At 42.6% G+C, this 17867-nt stretch overlaps 1 protein-coding gene across 1 annotated transcript in view; it reads right to left on the bottom strand.

Moving 5' to 3' along the window:
- The window catches only part of rbpms (RNA binding protein, mRNA processing factor), a 109880-nt gene extending 101350 nt beyond the window's left edge, over window positions 1-8530 (bottom strand). Inside the window, exon 1 of the mRNA XM_008116633.3 lies at window positions 8293-8530. Coding sequence (XP_008114840.1) covers window positions 8293-8355 — 63 coding nt within the window. The 5' untranslated portion in view covers window positions 8356-8530. The remainder of the gene's footprint in view (window positions 1-8292) is intronic.
- Between the last annotated feature and the right edge of the window lie 9337 nt (window positions 8531-17867).

The raw sequence follows: 17867 nt of genomic DNA, 5'->3' as shown, positions 1-17867 counted from the left end.
GAGTGTCAAGTCCATTTCTTGTCTCAAAAGGTATTCATTCGATCTCAGTCCTTTTTGAAGGCTGCCATTCTACAGTTTGATTTTTTTTTTTCGTGTCAGGAGCAACCGGAGTTGCTTCTGGAGTGAGAGAATTGGCCGTCTGCAAGGACGTTGCCCAGGGGACGCCCGGATGTTTTGATGTTTTTACCATCCTTGTGGGAGGCTTCTCTCATGTCCCCGCATGGAGCTGGAGCTGATAGAGGGAGCTCATCCACACTCTCCCCAGGTGGGATTCGAACCTGGCAGCTTTCAGGTCAGCAACCCAACCTTCAAGTCACTTAGTCCACTACGCCATCTGGGGGCTCTACAGTTTGATAAAGGAGAGCTATGCTCCTCATAGTCATCACCTCTTCTTTCATCTCCTTTTTTCACTGTTACTCTTGACTAACACATAACTTTGGTTTATGCAACCTTTGCTTTCTTTCATTTTCAGACGTGCTTGGTAAGGACACAGGAGTCTTTTCCATAGCTGCTCCTAAACTATACAATTCTCTTCCAGTTGGCCCTTGTTTTCAACTAGGAGACAAATACATTGTTAGTTATTCAGGTCTTTGTCCATTCGCATGTTGTGGCAGAAGGTTTGTTCCGTAGGATATGCTGTGCTTTTATCTTTTTTACTTGTTTTGAATGTATTTTCAACTATTTTACTTAGAACTGTGTATTTGATCATTATATTTTATACTTATTAAGATTTCAAATGTCACTTGTTTTTAATTTGCCAAGGGAAAGACAGAATAGAAGTTAATAATATACAGTGTTCCCTCGCTAATCCGCAGTTCGGGTTCCGCGGATTCGCTGTATTGCAGATTTTTCCATCCGGCCCGCCCTCCCCTTGCAGGCACAAAAGGGCCCAGTTTGAGGCACGTGACCTGGCCGCGCTTCCTCCTCAGCCACCTGCAGGCAGCGCCAGCGGGCCCTGCCTGCACCTCATCGCCCCAGGAACAACAAGGACAATAGAACAGTATGTTTAAAGAGGAAAAGGGGGGGGAGGTTATATTTATTGAAACAAATATAGTGCCGCTATATCACGGTTTTTCACTTTTCACGACCAGGCCTGGAACCTAACCCCCGCAAAAAGTGAGGGAGCACCGTAGAGGCAAAATGAAGGATACTTCTGCTCAAATGTTTTATTATTTAGAATTAAACTGATTATTATCTTAGTTACTGCCTTTGAAGAATTCATCTTCATAGGGTTTAATGCTACTTATAACAAGAGCTGTGAACATGTTTGAAGATTTTGTTCCCAAAGGGGCTCTTATTTGGTGTAGCATTAATAGAGGTAGAACTAAACTCATCTTGTATAAGCCGGATATGAAGCTGATATGCAAAAGCCAGCCAACCAACATGTCTTATAGAGAAAGCTACCTTGGCTACAAATGGTAGAAGCTCTGTGACCTGAACTGATGAGGTAAAAAAAAATGATGACATTCAGGGCCCAGCACTGCTTCTTGAGAAGTAGGTTGGAGTTGTTGCTATTTCTAACCTCCTCCCCAATATGCAGCTAGATCAGAAAGCCTGTACCTTTCCAGACAGCTCATTGGTTCATAAAATCATTGGGTTGGAAGAGACTACATGGACCATCTAGTCCAAACCCCTGCCATGCAGGAAAAGCACAAAGTACTCCTGACAGATGACAGAAGTACCCCTGACAAGATTTTGGGGGGGGGGGGTCTAGAAAAGTTAGGAACTTTCCTTAAAGATAACTCAGAACCCTTTAAACCTGGGATTTAATTCATAAAGTCCTCTAGATGTTTCCAAACACATAGCTAATGGTGAGGGATACTGGGACTAGCTGTCCAGCGACTGCAGAGGTGCAATTTGTCCATGCCTGCTTTAATTGGTGCAGAATACTATGAGAAGCACATATTTATCCTGTTCTATACCAAACCCTGTGTCATCATTCACCTTCTAGAATCAGACAGAGGAAGCACCATAATCTCCTGATAACAATGTTTTTTTTCCAGAAGTTGAGGCAGAAAGGGGTCATATTCTCTAGCACAGGGGTTCTCAAACGTTTTCAGCAGCGGAGTCCTTGTTGAAGCAAAAGTTTATCATTGAGCCCCAATAAATGTTTTTATATATTATATATAATATATATATAATCAGACATGGGAAATCTTTTGGACACAGGGGTCACATTGCATTTTAAAATTTGACAGACAGACAAGGCCAGTGGCAGATGGATGGAGAGGGTTTGTGTGAACTCATTGGGGAAAAAAACATGAACAAATTCCTATGCACACTGCAATCTTTCGTTTGTGTACAAAAGAAAGAATACAATATTTAAAATTAACAACAATTTTAACCAACATAAATTTAACAGTATTTCAGTAGAACACCCCAGGGGCCATCCAGTCCAACCCCCTTCTGCCATGCGGGAAAAACACAATCAAAGCACCCCAACAGATGGCCATTCAGCCTTTGTAATAATAATAATAAAGTTCTGGGAGGTGAGGGGGGAGCTTGGAAAAGAGTCTGGGAAGCGAGGGGTCAGTAAAAAATAAAACTTTCTAAAGGTGATGTTACTCAAAGGCAGGCATTTATCTGACTGTTATCAAAATAATTGCTCTGAAATACATTCTCGTGTATTTCTTTAATGTGCATTTGTGAATACAATTTTAGAAAACACATCTCTGGAGTGTTTATTTTGTATTAATAAAATGTATGTCAACTTTGCTTTATTATATCGTTAAGTCCCATTTATTGTGTTGTATGGAAAACACTCTTTAAGCTGTGGTGTCAAGTATTAAAAGACTGTGGAAGTAACACATTGTCAGTAATGATCCTACTTGTAGAGTTCTATCACATTTAAGATTAGTGAAGTGATAACAATGTTATTTTCACAAAACAAGCTAATGAATAGTAAAATCACTGTGTATATAGCCAATGATGCTAACTAAATATATAAAAACATTGTTTGTTAACTGTCATTAGGCAAGACTTGAAATGGGGGTATTTTGTCTTCAAATATTTTTAAAGGCCTTAACAAATAACAAATAGTAACATGTTCGGATAATATTACTAATATATTGCCCATGACGCAAGGGTGAGAAACGTGCAACTGGAGAACCACAACTGCCCCTCTGAACTCCACTTTTGTGGCCCTGGAGTCCCCTGAGGAATGTTACAACCCTCTCAAAAGTATTTTCCTTTTGGTTTATTTTGGAGCAATTTTTGTAGTAAAAACACCTCAAGCTAAAACAACTGCAACACTTAACGCGGTAGTTTCACTTCTCTCTGATCCCAATCTCCCATAACATTTCCAACATCAATTATGTTGTTTCCTATGCACCAGAAAACGCCAATACATGCCATGGGTCATAGAGGTGAAAACTGACCCTGGTCCCTTACACAGATACTCACACTACAAAGTAAGGCCCCTTCTACATCGTCATATAATCCAATTATCAAAGCATATAATCCACATTATCTGCTTTGAACTGGATTAAATGAGCCTACACTGCCATATAATCCAGTTCAATGCAGAAAATCAGGATTTTAAGACGTGACAGGTTACTTTCCTCAAAAAAAGTAACATTCCAAGTCCTGAGTGTGTATCCTATTCACATGCAAGCAATCTCTGCTCTGGCTAAGACTGGCATATACAGAAGAGTCTCACTTACCCAACATAAACAGGCCAGCAGAACGTTGGATAAGCGAGTATGTTGGATAATAAGGAGGAATTAAGGAAAAGCCTATTAAACATCAAATTAGATTATGATTTTACAAATTAAGCACCAAAACATCATGTTTTACAACAAATTTGATAGAAAAAGTAATTCAATATGCAGTAATGCTATGTAATAATTACTGTATTTACGAATTTAGCACCAAAATATCACGATTTATTGAAAACATTGACTACAAAAATGTGTTGGATAATCCAGAGCGTTGGATAAGTGAGACTCTACTGTATTGCTCCTTTCCTTGACTGGAAGAGACTATTTCCTTCACTGAATTACCTAGTTAATAAATGAAGCTCATAACCATTTACAGTGTAGAAACTCGTGTTCAGACAGACACTCACATACACCCCAAATCCTCTTCAAGCATGCACAACTCACACCCCTTTAAAAGTATTGAAATACATATATATTACTAGAATGGAGCCCCCGGTGACACAGTGAGTTAAACCGCTGAACTCGCTGACCGAAAGGTTGGCGGTTTGAATCCAGGGAGTGGGGTGAGCTCTTGCTGTTAGCCTCAGCTTCTGCCACCTAGCAGTTAGAAAACATGCAAATGTGAGTAGATCAATAGGTACCGCTTCGGCGGGAAGATAATGGCACTGCATGCAGTCGCCTCCACATGACCTTAGAAGTGTCTACGGACAATGCTAGCTCTTTGGCTTAGAAATAGAGATGAACACCAACATCCAGAGTCAGACACGACTAGACTTAACATCAGGGAAAACCTTTAAGCTCTCTGGAAGTTGCCATGAAAACTAGAAAACGAGACTTTCTGACTTTTACATAACAGTACCTGAAGTGCATCTATGTTAATTGGGAAAGGTTGTGGAACATAAGATGTGTGCAGAGCAATGAATCTGCCAAAGTGATGTAAACAAAGGATAAAGTTGGAGACGAAATGGAAGATAATATCAAAGCCCAATACTCTTTAATGGATCAAATCACACTAATTGTATCACCAAATGCGGGGAGGATGAGACTGCAGGGTGGCACACAAGAGAACCACTTGCAGGTTGGGTTGCTGTGAGTTTTCCAGGATGTATGGCCATGTTCCAGCCTGGAAAACTCACAGTAACCCAGTGATTCCAGCCATGAAAGCCTTTGACAACATACTTGCAGATTCTCAGTCCCTGATCTCTCACCTTGGCATAGTTTTTCCATTAACTTCCTAATTTTCAATAAAGTTCTAAATATTCTCCACACTATGGCTCTGAATTCAAGGCATATTTAAAATCTAACAACAGAAAAAGATGCATATAATCGCTAAAGTCATAAGAGTACAGACAGCCAAGTTACGAACAAGTTAGAACCTGTAGGTTTGTTCTTAAGATGCATTTGTTTATAAGTCAGAACTGGAGTGGAAGTTTTGGCTAGCATAGGGAAGGTTTTACACCCCTGTGATGCTTGTTTTTCTGTCTGTGCCCCTGTTCAGAAGATTTCACCTCAGTATCTGTCTCTGTGAGAATTGGATTTTGAAAAAATGGCTTGTTGTGGAAACAAAGATTGGTGATAAAGCTTCAGTGGAAACAACTTTTTCCCATGACAACTCCTTCAAGAGTGAATTTCCCTTCTTATGGGTAGATTTCTCTCCTGTTGTCTCACCCCCATATTTGTAAATTGGATGTTTGTAACTCTGTATATATTAAATTCTAAGGTGCACCTCATTTTTCAGATTTGTTTATATAGGGGGGAAAGTGCATTTTAGAACTGAAGAAAGACAGCATTACACTCTTACCCAAAGAAACGAAAATGAGTAAATCTACATATCAGTAGTTTCCTTCGAAAATACAGGTAGGACAAATCTGGGACATCAGAAAATGTTTTTTTCCCTGTTGTTCCATGCAATTGCTGTTCATGCCAATAAGATAGCACAGCGTGGCACCTACTCTTCACTGAATTGTTATCCTGCTGCCTTCATTATGCTGCAAAATGAGTCCCAAAACTCAGCATAGCCCAGGCATGGGCAAACTTTGGCCCTCCAGGAGTACTGGATTACAACTCCCACAATTCCTAACAGCCGATTTGGTCCTGGAGGACCAAAGTTTGCCCATGCCTGGCATAGCCACCTTTCTTGATCCCTCCAATGAAGTCCTAAGAGAAAAGAAGACTTCCCTCCCAAACTGCCCTTTGCATCAAACCCTACAGATTGAGACTGGATCAACACTGCCATATAATTCTGTTTCTAAATCAAGATTATCTGCTTTGAACTGGATTAGACAGTTAACACTGCCATATAATCCAGTTCAGAATAGATAATCAGGATTCAGAAACTGGGTTATATGGCAGTACAGTGGGGGGCCCTGTGTGTTGAACATCCATTGCTTTTAAACAAGGAAAACATGCGGAGGCGATACATTCACAAACAATTCACCCACATCTATGGCAGGCATCCTCAGAGGTTGTGAAATCTGTTGGAAAGTAGTCAAGTGGGGTTTATATATCTGTGGAATAATCTTGATGGTAGGAGAAAGAACTCTTTTCTGTTGGAGGCATGTGTGAATGTTGCAATTAGCCACCTTGATTAGCACTAAATGGCCTTGCAGATTCCAAGCCTGGGCTGATTCCTGCCTAAGAGAATCCTTTGTTGGGAGGTGTTAGCTGGTCCTGATTGTTTCCTGTCTGGAATTCCCGTTTTCTGAGTGTTGTTACTTATTTACTGTCCTGATTTTAGAGGTTTCTTAAATACTGGTAGCCAGATTTTGTTCATTATCACGATTTCCTTCTTTCTGTTGAAACTGTCCACATGCTTGTGGAGTTCTATGGCTTCTCTGTGTAGTCTGACATGGTAGTTGTTAAGAGTGGTCCAGCATTTCTGTGTTCTCAAATAATATGCTGTGTCCAGGTTGGTTCCTCAAATGCCCTGCTATGGCTGACTTCTCTGGTTGAATTAGTCTGCAGTGCCTTTCATGTTCCTTGATTCGTGTTTGGGCAATGCTATGTTTGGTGGTCCCTATGTAGACTTTTCCATAGCTGCATGGTTTACAGTAGACTCCTGCAGAGGTGAGATGATCCCTCTTGTCCTATGGTGAACATAGTAGGAAGCAGCCAGGCTTTGAAGCTGCAATGCTAATCAACCTCTGAGGATGCCTGCCATAGATGTGGGCGAAACGTCAGGAGAGAATACTTCTGGAACATGGCCATACAGCACGGAAAACATACAACAAACCTGTGATCCTGGCCATGAAAGCCTTCGACAACACACAAATCAAGGTGGCCAATTGCAACATTCACACTTGCCTCCCACCCTGAACATTCCACAGATATATAAACCCACTTGCCTAGTTTCCAACAGACCTCACAACCTCTGAGGATGCCTGCCAGAGATGTGGGTGAAACATCAGGAGAAAATGCTTCTTGAACATGGCGATACAGCCAGGAAAACTCACCGCAACCCAGTGATTCCAGCGTTCGACAACACATATTCATCCTAGCTCAGAAACATACACAGGGTGTGTTGTCGAAGGCTTTCACGCCGGAATCACAGGGTTGTTTTGTGTTTTCCTGGCCATATAGCCCGGAAAACACACAACAACCCATACATAGGGTGACTGGAAGCCATAAAACGCGGCTCAGGGTCTACAAAGTTTCACAAACTCCCCTTCACCATAAAAAGACAAGAGTTGCCGAGTCAACATTTAACTTGTCAGGCTTTGACTCCTGAGCAGAGTACCACAGCAATAATGCCAGTTCTGGTAAAGACTTGCCGAAGGCTTTCATGGCCGGAATCACTGGGTTGCTGAGAGTTTTCCTGGCTGTACGGCCATGTTCCAGAAGCATTATCTCCTGACGTTTCGCCCACATCTGTGGCAGGCATCCTCAGAGGTTGTGATGTCTGTTGGGAACTAGACAATTAGGGTTTATATATCTGTGGAAGGTCCAGGCTGGGAGAAAGGACTCATCTGTTGGAGGCAAGTGTGACTGTTTCAATTGCCCGCCTTGGTTAGCACTGAATAGCCTTTCAGCTTCAGTGTCTGCCTGCCTGGGGGAATCCTTTGTTGGGAGGTGCTAGCTGGCCCTGATTGATTCATGTTTGGCTACTGTTTTCGGCTGCAACGTTTCGCACGGGCACGGGTGAGCCTACTCAGGAATGAATGCAGTTTGGCACCGCTTTAAGTGCTCAAAGCCTGAGACTTGTCCCTCTTAGGTGGGAAGGCGAAAGACCTTTTCTACCTAAGCAGATCAAGCGGTGTCAACGCGCATTCATGCTACAGTGTAGAGACGCACCCTTTGTAAAGCCTTCGCATTTCGTCTTGCCCTTCACTCTGCTATGGGTTCCCCCGAAGCTGGCTCCGGATTCAAACCGGACTCATGGGGAAGAAATGCGCTGGATGCGTTATCTATTAACTGGGGCGTCCTTGTTGTTGTTTTTCTACAAGGAACGCGATTTGGGTGAGGAAAACAACAACAGAGGCGGGCGACTGATTGGCTTCGTCTCGCCCTTTCTTTCTCTCCTGCGTTCCTTCCTTCCCAGCCTGAACTTTCGGGAGCGGCGTTGCGCAATAGCCCCGAAAAGAAGCGCGAGCCAAAGAGCCCTCCAACTTTCTTTCCCCCTCAAGAAGTACGGTACCTCTTCCTCGGTCAGGCTGGGCTCCGGCGGAGTGGGCTCCTGCTCGCCTTTCGCGCTGTTCATGGTCTCCTCCTCCTCTCCCTCTCCTTCTCCTGGGCTGGGGCGCTCGCCCGGGCCGCCCGCAGCTCCTCCAGCCGCATGCAGGGGCTTACTCTTGGGGAGGAAGAGGCAGCAGGCTAGCGACTCACTCCGTCTCCCTCCGAGGCGAGGAGGGAATGAGCTGAGGAGAGGAGGGCGCGCGCAGCCCCCACCCCACCCTGTCTCCGCGCGCGCCCGGCTCTGATTGGCGGAGGGGCACGAGAAAGGAGCCCTCCCCCCCCCTTCCCTTTGAGCGCGCGAGACCCCCCGCCGCCGGCACGTGAGGAGAGGCGGCGCCAAAACTTAACCGTCGAGGCTCGGCTGCCTTGGGCTTGGCCTGCCGTCCTCCTCTCTTGTGCCTACCCATCTTGACAGACGTCTAATCAAAGCAGCACTTTCAAGGCTATTCAATGCTAATCAAGGTGGCCGAGGGCAACATTCACACTTGCCTCAGGCAGACAAAAGTTCTTTTTCCCATCCTGGACGTTCCACAGATATATAAACCCCACTTACCTGGTTTCCAACAGACCTCACAACCCCAGAGGTGGGTGAAACGTCAGAAGAGAATGCTTCTAGAACTTGTCCATACAGCCCAGAAAACTCACAGCAACCCAGTGATTCCAGCCATGAAAGCCTTCTGCGACACATTGAACATCTCTACGGGGAGACACTGTTCCAAGACACACAGAGATTAGAAAAACTACAGACCAGGATTCCCCCGGGTAGGAAGCAGCCAGGCTTTGAAGCTGCCAGGCTATTAAATGCCTTTTTTTCGTGTCAGGAGCAACCGGAGTTGTTTCTGGAGTGAGAGAATTGGCCGTCTGCAAGGACGTTGCCTAGGGGACGCCCGGATGTTTTGATATTTTTACCATCCTTGTGAGGCTTCTCCCATGTCCCCGCATGGAGGCTCCTTCTTTGGAGGCTTTTAAGCAGAGGCTGGATGGCCATCTGTCGGGGGTGCTTTGAATGCGATTTCCTGCTTCTTAGCAGGGGGTTGGACTGGATGGCCCATGAGGTCTCTTCCAACTCTACTATTCTATGATTCTATGGAGCTGATAGAGGGAGCTCATCCGCGCTCTCCCCGGGTGGGATTCGAACTTGGCAGCCTTCAGGTCAGCAACCCAACCTTCAAGTCACAAGGCTTAGCTCTTAAATGCTAATTAAGCTAGTCAATTGCAACATTCACACTTGCCTCCAACAGACAAGAGTTATTTTGCCCACCCTGGACATTCCACAGATATAGTGTTCTCTCACTTTTCATGGGGGTTAGGTGCCAGGACCACCCGCAATAAGTGAAAATCCGCAAAGTAGGGACGCTATATTTAGTGTAATATTTATACATTATTTTAGTAGTTATTCACTATTTTAAATCTTTATCAACCAATCGTGTGTTTATAAATCGCCTCCTCCTCCTCCCGTTGCTGCTTGGGCTCCTTTTCTCTCCCTTTGGCTTCTCCTTCCTCCCTTCCTTAGGCTGTAAATTGTAATTTTTATGATTTATAATAGTTTTTTAGAGTTTATTGAGAAGCTGCGAAACAGTGAATCCGCAAAAAGTGAACCGCGAAGTAAGAAGGGAACACTGTATATAAACTCCACTTGTCAAGTTTCCAAGAGACCATGTTCTGCTTCTGGATCATGGCCATACAGCCCGGAAAACTCACAGCAACCCAGATTTCTCTCACTTCCTGATGTCTCAGCCCCATTCTTAACTAGGAGTCATTTGTAAGTCGGATGTTTGTAACTTGGGGACTCCCTGTATGTATATATATGTGTGTGTGTGTGTATATATATATATATATATATATATATATATACACACACACACACACACACACACACACACACACACATACTAATAGTATAATATACTGATAGCAGGCCCGTAGCCAGGATTTTGATTCGGGGGGGGGGGGGGGGGGGAGAGAGAGAGAGAGAGAGAGGCTGAGTCTGAGTGAGAGAGGATCTACCCTAGCAAACCTTTTGTATCGTTATCCCAATATCCCCATGCATATGGGATATATTGAGCATGGTTATCAGATCATGATATGAATAAACATAACAGTTTAAATAATAAATGTAAGGCCCTCTTGCAGACCACCCTGAAAATTTTGGGGGGGGGGGGTTTGAAGCCCCTCAAGCCCCCACCCCACCCCAGCTACATACCTGGGGTAGCATACTATATATTGTGGTATAATAATATAGTCTAATATAATAATATATAATAATATTATAATTGTATATTATATGTTACATGTAATATTGCTAATAATAATGGAGTATATTAGTAACTCAAGATCTTGCAAGGTAGACTCCAGCAATATATGGAGCGATAGTTGCCAGATGTACAAGGTGGGTTTAGAAAAGGCAGAGGAATGAGAGATCAAATTGCCAATATCTGCTGGATAATGGAGGAAGTTGGGGAGTTTCAGAAAAATATCTATTTCTGTTTTATTGACTATTCTAAGGCATTTGACTATGTGGATTATACATAATACATTCGCTGGATCAGCCCCATTGTCTGAATGCCCAGTCACCGTCCCCCAAAACAGCTACTTTACTCTCAGATGAAAAACGGAAAAAAGAATGTCGGTGGAAAGTAAAAGAGATTTGAAGGTGGACTTAAAAATTACCTTTAAAATGTGGTATAAACACCAAGAACTGGGAAGCCTTGGCCCTCGAACGTCTAACTGGAAGTCAGCTGTAAGCAACAATGTTGTGGAATTTGAAAAGGCACGAATGGAGAGCGGAAGGAAGAAATGTGTCAAGAGGAAGGCACGTCAAGCTAACCACTGTTGGGATTACCTACTACCTGAAAATTTGAAAGACCATGGGAATCCAGTCTCTGCAGTCACTTCCTTCCTTCCTAGCCTTAACCTTTGGGAGCTTCAAGGGAGTTATGAACAAATTTGTTTGGTAAGGGGTCTTTATTGCAGAAGAGAAGCTATATATGGAGAGAGATCTCTGAAACACTCCTGTAAAATTCATGCACTTTAACATCATTCTAACGACCAGGGTGCAATTATATGGAATCTTGGGAGTTGTAGTTCTACAAGAGCTTTAGCCTATGCCGAAGAGTAGTGCTGCCTCACAAACTACACATTCCAGGATTCAGTAGCATTGAGCTATGAAATCTTAAAGTGGTATCAAGCTATATTAATTCTACAGTGTAGATTCAGCCTTTGCCCATGACAAGATTTCCTCTTCCATTACTGCCTCGCCACCCCCAGTTCTACTTAAACTTTTAAGCTTGGTAACCTTATCTTTATAGTTTGCAGGAGGAAGGAAATATCACACCATTAAGACCTGCCCAGATTGTAACCTTAGCACCTGGTTGAACTTACTGAGCAAAGTAATGAGATCTTGGGAAGGGTTCGGTAACCCATGTTGTGCCTGAATAAGATTCATTTCCCAATATCTCTAGGGCATGGGAAGGCCTCTGCCAGATACCCTTGACATTTGCTGCTGATCAGATAAGAGAAGTGTGAATTCAGAATAAAGCAGTTTCATATACCCTTTAGTGCAGTGGTGTGGTCCTGACCTAGTCCCAGTTCTTGAGTCACTGACTGCCACTCCATGGTGAGTTTTCAGGAAAGGAAAAAAAGAGACAAACAGGAAAAAAAAGAATGGTGGGTCTCCCACATCACATTGCTTAAGACATAATGCTTTAGTGCACTTGGAAATATTTGGATTCTCCCCCCCCCCCCCTCAGCTTACTATGGCAAGGTCGAAGGGCATAGCTACACTGACCACTTATAGTGATATTGGAGGAAGTGTTTTCACTGTACAGATGATTACATAGTAAATTGTAGAACTAGTTTGAACCCCAGATGGTAATTATACAAACCCTAGAGCACTGATGCATGTTAAGGGCTTTCCTGCATACACTTTTGTGGGAGTTCATTGTCTAGCCCAGTGGTTCCCAAACTTATTTGTCCTGCTGACCACTTTCCAGAACAAATATGGCTCAGCCTGGAAAGGGGTGTGTGGCTTAGAAGGGTGGGTGTGTCTCCTGCTCAAGAGCACAGGGCTGAGCCTCTCCCCTAGTCCAAGAATGAACAGGCCCAATACAGCTGGCATTAGAATGCTTCTCTCTGTTTTAAGGGCATACGGCACTTTATCACTCATTTCCATGACACAGCACTTTATGAAACCTGTCCCCGCTGGTTTGTTTTTAATTTTCTGATTTTATTGCTTGGATTTTAATGTATTTATTATTTATTTTGTGAATCGTTGGAATGTTTTTGGTCGTTGGAATGTCTTGTGTTGTTGTTTTCGGGCTTGTCCCTGTTGTAAGCCGCCCTGAATCCCTTCGGGGAGATGGGGCGGGATATAAAAATAAAGTTTATTATTATTATTATTAAGATGCAGGGCCAGGAGGGGGAGGTGGGTGGGGCCACCAATGGGCAGCCAGGACTGGGATGGGCGGAGTTACGAGCTCTGAGGCGGGGCCTCTATACCCCACCCCCGTGTTCTAACAAGTGCCTCAGGGGAGGTATACAGAGGCTCTTGGGAAGAGGCCCCGCCCCTAGCCTTTAGTCCTAAAAGGCCTCTCAGGAGAGGTATAGAGGCTCAGCCCTATCTCAAGCTCTGGAGGAAAAGCCACGGCCACTCCTCTAGCTCCGCCCCCTGCATCCCAACAAGCGCCTCAAGGGCTGAGCCCTGCCTCAGACACTTGGGTAGAGGCCCCGCCCCGCCCCTCCCCTGACCCCACCCCCATGTCCTAATAGGTGCCATCACCGCCCCCCTGGATCGCTGCAGCGCCCACTTTGGGAATCACTGGTCTAGCCACTGCAGTTTGAGGCTAGCTTTGAACTCCATTACATGGTTGGTGTAGATGGGCCAAAGAATTATTGTAGCCCAGGTTCTTCAAATTGTTCTTATGGCATGTGAAAGAGAACCATGTATTAGCTAGCAAATTCAGCTGGGATTCTGGACTTGTTGAGTGCATCTACACTGCAGAATTAATACAGTTTGACACCACGTTAACTGTCATGACCCAATGGTATAGAATCAGAGGAGTTGTAGTTTTACAAGGTATTTGGCCTTTTCTTCCAAAAATTGCTGGATTTCACCAAACTACAACTCCAAGGATTGCATAGCACTGATCTGTGACAGTTAAAGTGGTGTCAAACCGCATTAATCCTACAATGTTGATGCACCCAAACTTCAGGGCCTCGTTTATAATTAGGTGGGAGTTCTAGAGCAGGGATTGGTGCATTAGGAAATGTTTCTAGTGGGAATTGGCATTGCTGCCAGTCAGCATTGACCAGTACTGGTTTTGATGAACCATTTGTAGTTTCCCACATTCTCACTTTTGTTGTTGTGTGCCTACAAGTCATCTCTGATTTATATGTATTTATTTATTTACTTCATTTATATCCTGCTTTTCTCCACCCCAAAGGGGACTCAAAGTGGCTTACAAACATTAAAATGTATCTCAACAAAATCAACAATAGGAACCCTAAGGTGAACCAATCACAGGTTTTTGGGAGGCTAAGGGCATGTGATTCACCTAAGCCTTCCCGGTGTGTTTCCGTGTCCAAACGGTGAATCAAACCCTAGTCTTCATTGAACAATGCACAATGGTGCTTCTTTTGTATCCCATTTTTCTGCTTCCATTGGACCCAAGACAGCTCGCCTCAGGAATTAAAACAAGGTATATCTAAATTATATCAATAGTAAATAATTTTAAAGGCAATTAAATAAACTTCCATATTGAAACATCAGTACATTAAAACTATGGGAAATCATGTAAAATGTAGTAATCACAATCAAAGCACAGCACAGAAATCCAATTAAGAGACCTCCTTGCGTAGGCAGTTGGCCAACCAGATGTCTGTTCAAATAAAAAGATCTTTACTTGCTGCAGGAAGGAAAGCAGGAAGGGGGACCGCCTAAGAGCAGCTGTTGAGAAGGCTGTCTCCTGTATCCTCCTCATATGCACCTATACCTGGGATAGAGAAAACCCTCTATTAGGGAATATAAAAATTGGGTGAATTCATAAAGGAAGGTATGGTCTTTCACATAGTTCTCTCATTGCTGCCCAGTATTAAAAGTATTTATGGTGGGGCCTTGGTATCCACTGGGATTTGATTCTAGGGCCCCCAAAGGATACAAAAATCATGGATACTTTTGTCCTATGATATACAATGGCATAGTAAAATTGAATCCCTTATATAAAATCACAAACAAATGAGTGCCAGAGATAGTATGAGAATCTGTTAAAGGCTCTCTCTCATCTATCTATCTATCTATCTATCTATCTATCTATCTATCTATCTGTTTAAATTATATTCAACCTTTTTCCCAGTATGCTATGACTCTGAAGTAGGCAAGTGAATTCTCTTAGTGATTCACAGCTGTAACCTTACCTCCTTTCCCCTGGTTTCTGATGCAGCTGTGCCGTTGCAAAGGTGAACCACAATTATAATAAAAGAAAATGAGAAACCACAACCTAACAGAACATCCCTCCCGGAATTTCCAGGTCCTCTGGCATGACTCTATGGTCAATTTCTGCTGGAAGATGATCATAAAATTGCACTGGATGGCCTAGACATTCCTAGAGAGATCATTTTAATCAAATCTACAACTAATCATATCCTCAAAAGTCAAACAAAGTGGAGAGTTGCCTGTATTCATCTGTGAGAATTAGCTACGCATTACATGGCCACATGTTTTTGTCCAGTCAGCAAACACATTTGAAGGAGAGAGTTATGCCAACGTACAAGGAGAAGGAAAGTGGTGAGATCATGTTTTAAGTGTTTGAAATGTAAACCTAATTCGTATACAAGAGTGACATATGCCTCCAATTTTAATTCAGAAACAAAAATAATATGTGATTTGAAATACAGAAGGTACTGCTGTAATCTCAGCTGTTAGTTTATTCACAGAATTGTCTGTATTAATTTTATTCATAATTTCAGAAAGCGCAGATAAATAACAAGGCTCCCATCCGTTTGCATCGCTTCCAAAAGTCTTTAGATCTAGATGGATTTCACACTGAGTTTTATCAACATGATACCTGCCTCTCTGTCACTAAAAATAAGTCGGATGATCAGAAAGGATTTATAATGATTCTTCATTTCTAAGGAACTCCCTAAAGCATAGCTGACTGACAGCACAGAACACAAGTGGCTCCTTTGAAGCCCTAGCAGCCTGTCGACTATGTGTGTTTGTGTGTGTGTGCTTAAAGGAAAGCTGCATCTTAATATCCTTTGACTTTTTATATGGGTATATAACAGCAGTTCATGTTCACAAGCTGTACACCAAATGTAATAATTAGGATACCACTATCACTCACAACAACAACACTATTTTGACGTTACAGTCCCAAAGGATATTTAAAATGAGCTATTTTAGGGTCAGACTGCTTATCCAGTTAGCATTCTGCATTTGTGGATTTGATTATAAATAGATTTGATTAAAATGCTCTCTTTCAAAATCTTTAGATCCTCAAGCATGATTCTCTGGTCATCTTCCAGCAGAAGTTGACCATGGAGTTGAACAGGAGGCTGCAGAGAATTTTAGAAAGAAGATCTTTATGGGAATTTCTAGGAGCTCCAGTGCATTTCTGTGGTCAACTTCTAGTAGAAGTTGTGCTGGAAACTTCTCTATATTCTCATTGAGGTGCTCTCTCAAGTAAACAAATTAGCAATTTTTAAATGTGTGGTTTTTCATTTTTGCAAGAGTCCAGTGTTTCTAGCCCTAGTTAATGTGGAGAGTTAACTACAACATATACAATAAGGACAGGAATATTGTGGCTCTCTGGGGGTTGTTGAACTGCAGCTCCCAGCTGTCCTGCTAACAGTTAATTTTGCAAAATGCTGGGAGTTGTCGTTTAAAAGAATTTGGAGAGCTGAATGATTTGTACTCCAATATACAAAATGTAGTCACTTTGGGGTGAGCGAGAATCCAGATCAGGATTTCTACTTGGAGATACTTTTTTCGCTCTCTCCTTGCATGGCGCTTTTCTACTTAAACTTACCTCTACACCCCTGAAGCTGCTATTTGCCCCACTTGGAAAAAACATATGGGTGTGTAGAATCTGTACTTTTTCAAGACGGAGGAAATAGCAGAGGTGAGATGTTGCACAGGAAAATGGTATTGGGAGTGAGCACTGTCCCAAACCAGGACCCTTCAAAGTTACATTTTCAAAAGAAAAAGAATGTCAGAAGTCATAAAACTGTCTCATAACGTTTAGTCTGATTCATAGTTTTTGTTGTGGCTACATGGAGCAGGAGTGGAAGCAAGACATGCAGTACAAGAACATATGGGTGTATAGGATCAGTCTGCATTTTTTCCAGTCAGGGGAAATAGCAAAGAGGTGAGCAAAAGGTGGTCCTGTATCTTTTGTAACATCAATACAACTCTTGTAGGGAAACTCCTACTCTCTCCCTATTGATTGGTGCCATTATGCTTAAAGGCACCAATCAAGTCCAGCTCTCATACTATAAAGTAGGAGGGGAGTTTCCTAAGAAGGTAATAATTGGTTTAGTTGTAGTCAACCACAGAGTACCATAGAAGAAGTTCATTAGAATTATAGAATCATAGAGCTGGAAGGGGCCCCGTGGGTCATCAGGCTTAATGGAGGATCTCCAGCTAGAGCATCTGAAGCAGTAGCTCTCCAAACCCTTTTTGAAGACATCCAGAGAAGGAGATACCACCACTCCTTTAGGCAATTGGTTCTATTTCTGAATTATTTTCACTGTCAAGAAGTTTTCTGTAATATTCAACCAAAATCTACCTTCTTTATCTCCTGAGGTAGCAGAGGTCTGGCCCTTCTGCTCTCTGACAGCCCTTGGGGCATTTAGAATGCAATCTTGATGTTGGAAATAGCAACCTCCCAAGCCTTTCACTATTTGTTTGTTAATGTATATACTGTATTTGCTAACCTGTATTCTATGTGTATGTTGATTTGCCATTTTAACTGTACCTCTTTGGTGCGGGAGGGGTTATAGACACGTGATTGTACTGAGCATGTTCAGACTCAGGACTCCATTTTGTAGTCAGTGTTTGCTTTTACATCTCATTGGAGGTGGATGCATGTTTGTATCACGCCTCAGTGAAGGGTGATGCATGTTGCTGTTTGAACTTCAGTTGAGAAGTATGATTTATGGACTTCAGTGAGTACAACTATAAAGACTATGGACTATAGTCTATTGATTAAGGATGATGCCCTGTGTACTCAACACACAGAGAAAACTGCATCCTATCTATAACTGAACTTTAAATATGAAATGTGCCTGTATGGTGAATTAATGCAAGATGTTTGTGAGTAAACATAATGGGTTATTTTTCAAAGAAGACTTTTTTTTATAAAAAAAAAACTCTGAGTGCATATTTTAAACTAAAAGGTTTCAAGGGAGTGTATATCTTTTGGGCAACTGCAATTACAATTACAACTGCATCTGCAATTTCAGCTTCAATCATCCCCTGCTACCCAAATATATTTTTGTAGTGGCATGTCTTTGTCCTTGGCAGTTCAAAAACATGGTTTT

The sequence above is a fragment of the Anolis carolinensis genome, chromosome 2 (assembly GCF_035594765.1).
Source record: "Anolis carolinensis isolate JA03-04 chromosome 2, rAnoCar3.1.pri, whole genome shotgun sequence".
Lineage (NCBI taxonomy): Eukaryota > Metazoa > Chordata > Lepidosauria > Squamata > Dactyloidae > Anolis > Anolis carolinensis.
The sequence above is the reverse complement of the archived record's forward strand: the minus strand, read 5'-3'. Positions and strand labels throughout refer to the sequence as shown.